We start from the raw sequence: 9,482 nt of genomic DNA on the forward strand, positions 1-9,482 counted from the left end.
GACTGCGATTGCCTAGTCGCGTGGGATCTCAGCTTCCTCGTACCAGGCTAATAGGTGGTACTGGCCAGCGAAGATAAGGAACGGTAGGACTGACCAGCCAGCAGCGCTGATAGCAGCGATCAGCGTTACCCACTCGCGATTGCCTAGCTAAAGAGTCTTCGGCCTGCCTCTCCTCTCTGCTCCTGTTATAACCAGCTGCGTTGTAATCTTGCCCATTATAAAGCCAGCTTCATCAAAGTTGTATATATCCTCATCGCAGATACCAAGCTTAGCCTTTGTCTTCTCTATAAGCTCAAACCAGCTTCTAATAAGGGCTGGATTCTCACAGAGAGCTCTCTGCCTATCGTACGCTCGGTTGAAACACGTCCGAAGACTATCTGTCCGCTTAACAAAGTTGGCTGGCTACTTCTGCCCAACCTAGCCAGCGCCGCGCGCAGCCAGCAGCTTATCAGCCATATCGCGTGCAGCTGCGTAGGTAGGCGCAAACCCGCGCTGATCTAGATGAAGTATATAGCTAACAATCACCTCATCTTCTCTCTAGGTAAGCTTCCTTAAGTCAGGCTGGCAATCGCGTCGCGCGCGCTTTCCAGCGCGCCGGTCAATTAGGGTTGATTTTGGGATATCGAAGACTGTAGCAGCGCGTCGCGTACTCTGAATTTGGGCAGAATCTATAGATAAGAGAGCAAGCTGAATATCTGCTTCATTTGAAGGCACAAGAGGAGCGCGGCGTGGAGGCATTATGTGTTGAGATAGAGTAGGTGATTAAAGTTGGTGGGGTGACCGACTCGCTTGTCTGACCGACTCGCTTGCCAACCACGTTATAAGCTTTGTATTAAATTATATAAGATACTTAAGAGGGACTATTAAAAAAAGAGGAATAAAATCTCTAAGACAGTTAAACATATCCTTACTTTAGTAATACTATACTTACAGCTAAGCTGCTACACAAAGCATAGAATATTGCGCAAATAGATAACCGCCCTCTAAGACATAGTTAGAGTAGACGCAGATAAAGAAAGGGCGTAAGTACGAGAAAGATACCACGTCGCACTTAAGCTAATGCGAACACCCGTAAACTAGGAAGCGTAGCTAAGTAAGTACGATTAGGCCGCGACTTAAGCTGAAACCCTTGCAGTAGCTAAGGTTACGTAAAAATAAGCTATAATAGATAATTTCCTAGGCTTAGTGTTAAAATTAGTATTAACCTAGACTATAGCGTTTTACGGGCTACGATATAATAAGAAAGCTATTAAAAGGGAGAGGTCAATGAACTCTTCTACGATTATACAAGCCTCTATAATCTAATAACAGGAAAGCTAAAAAGTATATTCTTAGTAGTAGAGACTTTATACGCGGCGGGCGGTAAATCTAATTTAAATATATAGAGGGACGTCTCTAGTATAGAAATAAGAGCGCTATCTAGTAATAATTAAGGCTAAGGAAACTTAAAGCTATTAAATAAACGAAAGAATAAGCAATCTATAGAGAGGGATATAGCGACAGCTAAGGGCATATATCCTACTTATAAACAGCTATACAGCATCTCTAACTGCTACTATATAAATAGATAAGCACCTAAATAGTTTAAGCTAAACTAAGGCACTATAGAACTAGTATAGTATAAACTTAACTATAACCTAAGCTTATGAGTATTAGTGCGTAAAAGATCTTAATAATCTAAGTGACCTCGTATTACATCTACCTTACGATCGATTACACCCTATATTAAGACATCACAAATACCAGACTTAGTTACTAATTAACTAGATAGACGCGAGTTCTTAAGATTAGACAAGGGCATAATAAAAGCGGCATTTAATGCAAGTAATTAAGGATATTTATCAAAAGATGCATTTATCCTAGATTCTAGCTCGACGACGTACATCTGTAATAACCTCTTAAGGCTTAAAGATATACGCCCGCCTGCGATAAAAGATTATGTTTAGGCTAGCAACTTAAGAGTTTAGATACAAGGATATAGAGTAGTTAAGGTAATAGCAGAGGGGTCTTAGGGCAAACAAATCCTACACCTAAGCAATGTTACTGTCAGATATTCACTCTCATCTGGAATACTAATGAAATAGGTAATGATGGTGATGATATTAATGATTGATTGTGTCTTGGTTCTGTCTACGGTTGTGGGCACACCTAGGGGGTGTCAAGCCTTCCTGTGATCTAATTGGCTCTTACAGATGCTAGGTCGCGCTAGTCTAACCTAGTGTCAGATTGTGATGGGTTATCAAAGACGGGGATAATAGTATAATAATATGATGGGGATCGATTGTGTTGTTCTGGTCTGATGTCGTGTTGTGTTGTTGTCCAGCGCTGTTCGATCAATTGGGTCGCGGTGGATTGTGCGCGCTGACTAATTTAACTGATACACAGAATCCACAGCTCCAAACACCCGGATTTTGCCCACCACCCAAAATATGCCCATATTCTGACACCTAGCGTCTGTACGCTCTCATCTTTAATAGTGCTATTATCTAACACACCCCTTTAGCTTAGACGCTCTTTACGCTTATAAGCTAGGCACTTAGTCCTACGTAAGGCTTACCACGAGGCTTTTAAGTTTTTCTTGAATTTCTTTAAGCGGTGCTGAGTTTCTCGCTAGGATTTTCTTAGCGGGGACTAGTCCTAGTTACTCTGAGTATTCTAGCTATTTATTTAGTAGCAATAATTTAGTAAGACTGTTAGCGATTATATCCGCGGTAGGTATATACTCTACGGAGATGTAGCCTATCAACACCTTCTATCTAGTCTAGTAATTATATATATTACTATATCTAAGTATAGTTTAAAGCTTTAAGACCTCCTTAGTAACTAGGCGAATAGTCTATTTATTGTCGTATTAGATAGTAATACTAAGGGCGTCAAGTGTGAGGGATCGATCAAGAAAGATTGGATTTGACAAGATACAAGCTATCGAGCTATCTACGTTGTGAGCCCGAACTTATGCTGTGGGCGCCAAGGCGCTAGTCCGATTAGATAAGGATCTTATCGATATGGGGGCCATGGGCCGAGCGAGTCTATGGATCCGTAACATCAAGCTAGATAATCAGCTCCTCAAGGAGATAAGATAGTAATAGAGCTTCTTTAGCTACTTAAGATAGGGCGAGAAGCTTAGCTTCCATTATTAATATTATAATAGTATCTTATTCATTAGCTTTTTGTGTAATAAATCTATTAAAGAGCTTAATCGCGTAGCCTTATAAGCTCTTCCCATCTAGGGTATTATTAGTGAAAGAGGCGTCGCTAGCTATCTATAGTCTAGTGCATCCTCTAAGTTATAGCGTAAGGAGTTTTATTACTAGTAGATATAAAAGAACTTAGTTAGTAGCGTTATAGTGCTCTAGTCCTAGATTAGAGAGAAACTAGGCGAGCTGCGACGTTGTAAAGGTGTCAGATTGTGATGGGTTATCAAAGACGGGGATAATAGTATAATAATATGATTGGGATCGATTGTATTGTTCTGGTCTGATGTCGTGTGTTCTGTTGTCCAACGCTGTTCGATCAGTTGGGTCGCGGTGGATTGTGCGCGCTGACTAATTTAACTGATCCACAGAATCCACAGCTCCGAACACCCGGATTTTGTCCACCACCCAAAATATGCCCATATTCTGACACACCCCCTCAGCTCAAGAGCCTTGAGCTGGATTAACCACAGCTAAGCTGCTCTAATTGAGCTTGGATCTCTACAACAGGTGACTGATTGTGTGGCTCTCGATCCCTAACTTCGACCAGCCCTAGTTGGATCAGAAAGCCCGTCCACTGGTTTACTGGGAGTACTTTGGTGAGGCCATCAGCTATCATCTCAGAGGATTTTGTGTATACTACTTTGATCCTCTGGTTCGTCACTTCCTGTCGGAGCCAATGGTTGTGGATATCTACGTGTCGGAGCTTCGTGGTGAGTCTTGATACTGCTTGAGTTACAAGACGGATCGTCTGTTGATTGTCGCATTGGATAGTGATCGTAGGACTCGGTAGCTTAACCTTAAGTTCACTGATCAATCGTGAGGTAAAGATCGCTTCTTTGGCTACTTGTGAGAGTGCTAAGAGCTCTGCTTCAGTTGTTGAAGTAGTGACGGTATCTTGCTTGCTAGATCGCCAGGCGATCAGCCCGCCGAAGAGTTTAATCGCGTAGCCCTGAGAGCTTTTGCGATCCAGAGTGTTGTCTGCAAATGATGCGTCACTGGCTACCTGCATAGCGGTGCCGCCACCCAATCGTAATGCCAGCCACTTAGTGTCGGATAGGTAGAGTAACACTCGATCCGCAGCCTGTTGGTGTTCCTGACTTGGGTTGGCGAGAAATCTGGCTAGTCTAGACGTCGCAAAAGCAATATCCGGGCGTGTATTGACAGCGGCGTAGAGGAGAGAGCCAATCTTCCGCTGGTATCGATTGATCTCAGACGGGGTAGCTAGTCCTTCTCTGGGCATGAGCTCGCTGGTCGCCATAGGAGTATCGTGGCGGATTGTCTGATCGTCCACTAGTCTATTGATCTTTTCATAGTAGGCAACCTGGGAGAGGTGGATCAGTTGTTTGGATCGATCCCTGATCACCTCGATCCCAAGGAACCACTGTAGATCGTCTCCACCAGTGATGGAGTATCGCTGCTTGAGCTGATCCATTGCTTCTTGAGCCTTCTTGGATTGATCCTTGCCATAGGCTAGGATGATATCGTCTACGTAGTAGAAGATGATGATTCCGTCTTTGATCATACAGCAGGGCTCGTGGGGTACAATCTGGAACCCAAGTTGAGTGAGCGTCGCTGTGAGATCCTTCTGCCAAAGGAGTGGGGATATTCTTAGCCCATAAAGAGCTTTCTTGATCCGTAGGATAGTGCCGGGCTTCTGATAACCCTTTGGCATCCGCATGTAGACCTCTCGATCTAACGATGCGTGGACGAAGGCGTTGGTAACGTCGTACTGTTTTAGTTCAAGATTGTGTTTGGCAGCGATTGCCATAAGTAGTCGAAATGATCGGCTAGCTAGAGTAGCGGCGTAGGTGTCTTGGGAGGTGATATTGCGCTGCTGATCACCCCGCACAACTAATCGAGCTTTGCACTTAATGAATTGATTGGCTTTGTTAAATTTGTAGACATACACCCACATGCAGTCTAGAATCTGGTGTCCTTTAGATTTAGCTGCTTGGTAGGGTACTTCTTCCCACGAATTGGTGACTTTGTGGCTGTCGAGATGTGCACGTTGTGCTTCTTTAAATAGCTCTCCTAAAGGGTGCTGATCAAGATCAGTCCTGGCTGTCGGTGGATCAGGAAGTTGTGATTGATGGATCTTGACTCCTTTGGCGAGTAGCCGGTGAAGTTGTGCCTTGTCGATTGGGCTTCCATTGTGAGTGCCTATAGTCCCTGCCTTTAATCCAGCCATGAACGCTGCGGCCCATGGAACTGTTTTGGATGATTGGATCTCAGGAGTGGATCGAACATTTCCACTCATAAACTGGGCGAGCAGGACTGCTGGTGGAGGTGTTGATGGAGGAGTTGGGTAGTGATCTTGGATCTTTCGACCATTGTAGTACCCTGGCGGATCTTCTTCCTCCTCTGTGGTATTGATGCTTTCGTCGTCTTCATGAAACGACTCCGTCCCGGTGTCTGGGATCGGTGGTGGGAGCTCGATAGTCCTAACGTATGCTGCGATCTCTGAAAGAGTGCTGTGCATAAGGCTATCCATTAGGTCTTCAATTGTCCCATCAAATATTGTATTTTCGTCGAAGGTCACGTCTCTTGTGCTGATGACTTTGGCGAGTGATGGGATCCAAATCCGATAGATATTGGATGATTGATATCCAACTAGGTAGCCGATCCAGGCTTTTGGATCAAGCCGCTGTAGTCTTGATTTGCCTCTGTGGGTATCATCAGTCATCGCAAAAGCTTTGCACCCATAGGCTTTGAGGTATGCTAGGTAGGGCTTCTTGATCGACGTGACTATCCCATTTGCTAGTGATACGCGCGTGAAGAATACTTCGTAGGGTGTTTTCCACTGGTTACTGTAGTTTGGCGTTCGATTGTAGAGGTGTACAGCAGCCCGAGTGATCTCTGGCCAGAGTTCCCATGGTAGATTGGCGTCAAGTCTCATTGTGCGTGCCTTCTCCTTATTCACACCCCCTGAGCGTTCAGCTCCACCGTTTTGAGCTTGAGTATCTGGTGCTGAAGGCTCGACAGCAATGCCTTGGCCTCTGATCCATCGCTCGACGTCTGGTTTGACTGTGGTGATCTCGTTGTCGGTTTCGATCACTTTTGGGGTGATGTTGTATTGGTTTTGGAGGAAAGTGAGGAAATTGGATAGTACTCGGATGATCGATTTCGCCGTTCGGTTATCTGTGAGATAGAAATCCCACTGAAATCGCGAGTACCTATCGGTAATTAGCAATTGGCTTTTCTCTTTGTTGTAGGATTGATTCTCATAGGAGTGGAAATCAATGGCGAGCCTCTCTGCGGGTCCCTGATCATTGATCCGTGGAGCGCGGCTGATCTGTCGTCGGATTTTCGCTCGGCCACACGCATCGCACTGCACTGTCGTTACCCCTTTAACTCGCACCCCCTCAGCTTGCTGGACTAGGTGCTCGATCGCTGCTGGCCCTGGGTGTCCCAGTCTTTTGTGCCAGAGGAGAGCAGGCGCCTGTTGGGGTCGCCGGCGCGTTCGGGACGTTTGTGAGTGGGCGTGTAGGGCTACTCTGTCCTCTGATCCATTTGGCCGATACTCCAGTACCCATTGACCATATAGCTCTGCCAGCTCGCAGACGGTTGATCCATCTGATCGCTTGACCGCTGTGGGATCCGATTGGGTATCCCACCAGAGTCCTTGCTTTCTCAGTACTCTAAATGAGACGATATTGCAGAGGATGTCTGGGCAGATTGCTACGTCGTGGAGCACGAGTTTCTCTACTCTCTGTTTATGTTCAAGCTGTATGACTATTGATCCATATCCCTTGATCCAAATCTGGCTATTGCCTGCCCATATGAAATCTCCATGGATCGGTGGCCGATAGTTGTGGATCCGATCGGGGTTGTTCGTGATATGGCACGTCGATCCTGAGTCAAAGATGAAGGAGTTGCTTAGTGGGTAATCGTGCCGATTCGATAGGGAGGATACAGCGGCGAACATGGCGTCGATCTTCGATATCTGTCGTCCATTTAGTCAATCATCAATAAGATTAGGTGTAGGAGTTTGGGACTGCTTAAGTCTTGGAGTATGAGTCCTTGGGCGACCTTGGGCTCTCAGGAGACTCTGAAACTCAGCGTCATGTTCTCGTCTGAGCTCCACGAATTGGGCTGTTCTTGGATTGGGTTCCCACCACTCCGGAGCTTTCTCAGTATACACGTAGAAGCAATCACGGAGGGCATGCCCCATGTCACATGCTGGACATTTGGGGCCTCTGGCGTCTGCGATCACAGTTTTACCAGGCACGGCGTCCGCTTTGGCGGAGTTACCGTAGGCGTACGATCTTGCGCTTTTGCCTCTTCCTCTTGGAGGGATTGAAGAGCTTGGAGGTTCGCGATCGCCTTCCTCTATAGCTGTACGTTGATATCGGGGTCTGCCCCGTTTTCTGACTTGAGAGTTTCCCGTTTCCACATGGTGGGTGTCCCCATCCACGCGCTGGTCAGCGTTGCTGTTCGCAGCAAGAAATACAGATGGATCATCCACTGCAAAAGCTGCCTTTTGGCTTCTGTTTCGCGTGATCGGATGATTCAGCATCATATACTCTCGGAACCGTCTCATCATGTCCTTCTGGGTTACCCCAGGTTGATCCATCCCATTGGATTGGAAGGTTGCTGCCCATATTGGGGCTATTTTGTTTACTGCCGACATAAAGTCTACAGCTACTGATCTAAACTGAGTAGTATCAGGCACCTTAAGTGTCTCCGCTTCAGTTACAGCTTGATTGTACTCGGCGAGCCAGGTATCCCAGTTATTCGCGGATCGAGGTGGTTTAAGAGCACTGTAGTATCGCTGTCGCGCTTGCTCTCGTTCGGTTTCGATAGTGATGCCCACATGGGCTCGAAGGTTCTTGATCCAGTCTCTGATCGATCCATCTGGCGGACAGCAGGTGCGCTGTAGGTGAACCGCGACGGTAGATTGGACGAGGATCATAATGTGTTGGAGATTGGTTATCTCAGTCTTGTATCTGGCGTACTTTGTTTTGTATTGCTCCATTTTGAGTTTGTAGATCTCAAGATCGTCCTTGTAGGCTCGTTGTCCCGCTGAGGATAGATCTGATAGTCTAGTTGGATTGGCTCCTGCAGGGAGTCCAGTCGATGGCGCGTAGTCGGCGCACTCCGGGAGCTCCGGAGGGAACGGCTCCATCAGTGGCAGCTTTGTCCCATCAGGATTGACCTGTTCCCATATATTGTAGGTGACACAGCGCGCTTGGAGTTGGCTGTACCAAGCGCGATAGTCGTGCTCGTCGCGTAGGAGCACTGTCGCGTTCTGTTGGTTGGCTTGAGCGGTCATAGCGATTTGGTTGTTGGATTATTGGTAGGGCGGATGAGACTCTTAATTGTCAGATTGTGATGGGTTATCAAAGACGGGGATAATAGTATAATAATATGATTGGGATCGATTGTATTGTTCTGGTCTGATGTCGTGTGTTCTGTTGTCCAACGCTGTTCGATCAGTTGGGTCGCGGTGGGTTGTGCGCGCTGACTAATTTAACTGATCCACAGAATCCACAGCTCCGAACACCCGGATTTTGTCCACCACCCAAAATATGCCCATATTCTGACAAAAGGCGATGTCTAGTCTAGTAGTTATAGCTGCGAAGAGGAGTAAGCCTATATTACGCTAGTATTTATTGATCTCTAATAGGGAGGCGAGCCTATCTCTAAGGAGTAGCTTAGTAGTCGCTATTAGCGTATTGTGTCTAATGTTAGTAAAGTTAGCTAGTCTACTAATCTTATCTACGTAGGCCACCTATAATAGTTAGATTATCCTTAATTTACGATCTTTAACAATCTTAACGCTAAGGAACTATTATAGGTTATTTCCTCTTATAAAGAGGTACTTCTCCTATAGGCGGGTAATTACCTACTAGTCGGATTACTCTATATCTTTATAGTATACGAGTATAATGTCGTCTATGTAGAAGAAGATAATAATGCCGCCTTTAATAAGATAGTAAGGCTTATACAGTACTTCTTAGAAACTAAGTTCTTTAAGAGTGCTTATAAACTCTTTCTTCTAGAGGAACGAGGATATACGTAGTCTATATAATGCCTTCTTAAGCTTAAGTATAGTGCCTAGCTTCTAATAGCCGCGTAGTATTCTTGTAAATACTTCTTAGTCTATTATTAAATACATAAAGGCATTTACTATAACGTGTTTCCCATGCGAGTCGGCATCCCAAGCGAGTCGGCAGCTCTACCCCACCAACACGCCTTCGTAGTAACAACGCGTAATGTCCCAACAACGCAACGTCTAAATGTCCTACAACGAAGGAGATATATACCTTACTATCTCTAATATTA

At 45.6% G+C, this 9,482-nt stretch overlaps 3 protein-coding genes across 3 annotated transcripts; all 3 read right to left on the bottom strand.

Moving 5' to 3' along the window:
- Positions 1–12: 12 nt before the first annotated feature.
- On the bottom strand, positions 13–738 carry PtrM4_115690 (uncharacterized protein; the record flags this gene model as incomplete). Its single annotated transcript, XM_066108181.1, has 3 exons — positions 13–147; positions 193–377; positions 651–738. The coding sequence occupies 3 exons, from the start codon at positions 736–738 to the stop codon at positions 13–15; spliced, it is 408 nt and encodes a 135-aa protein (XP_065961366.1).
- Positions 739–3,657: 2,919 nt separating this feature from the next.
- PtrM4_115700 (uncharacterized protein) lies at positions 3,658–7,122 on the bottom strand (the record flags this gene model as incomplete). Its single annotated transcript, XM_066108182.1, has 1 exon — positions 3,658–7,122. One exon carries the CDS (start codon positions 7,120–7,122, stop codon positions 3,658–3,660), a length of 3,465 nt encoding a protein of 1,154 aa, XP_065961367.1.
- Positions 7,123–7,155: 33 nt separating this feature from the next.
- PtrM4_115710 (uncharacterized protein) lies at positions 7,156–8,469 on the bottom strand (the record flags this gene model as incomplete). Its single annotated transcript, XM_066108183.1, has 1 exon — positions 7,156–8,469. The coding sequence occupies one exon, from the start codon at positions 8,467–8,469 to the stop codon at positions 7,156–7,158; it is 1,314 nt and encodes a 437-aa protein (XP_065961368.1).
- Between the last annotated feature and the right edge of the window lie 1,013 nt (positions 8,470–9,482).

Source organism: Pyrenophora tritici-repentis, chromosome 6, assembly GCF_003171515.1.
Source record: "Pyrenophora tritici-repentis strain M4 chromosome 6, whole genome shotgun sequence".
NCBI classification, from domain to species: Eukaryota; Fungi; Ascomycota; class Dothideomycetes; order Pleosporales; family Pleosporaceae; genus Pyrenophora; species Pyrenophora tritici-repentis.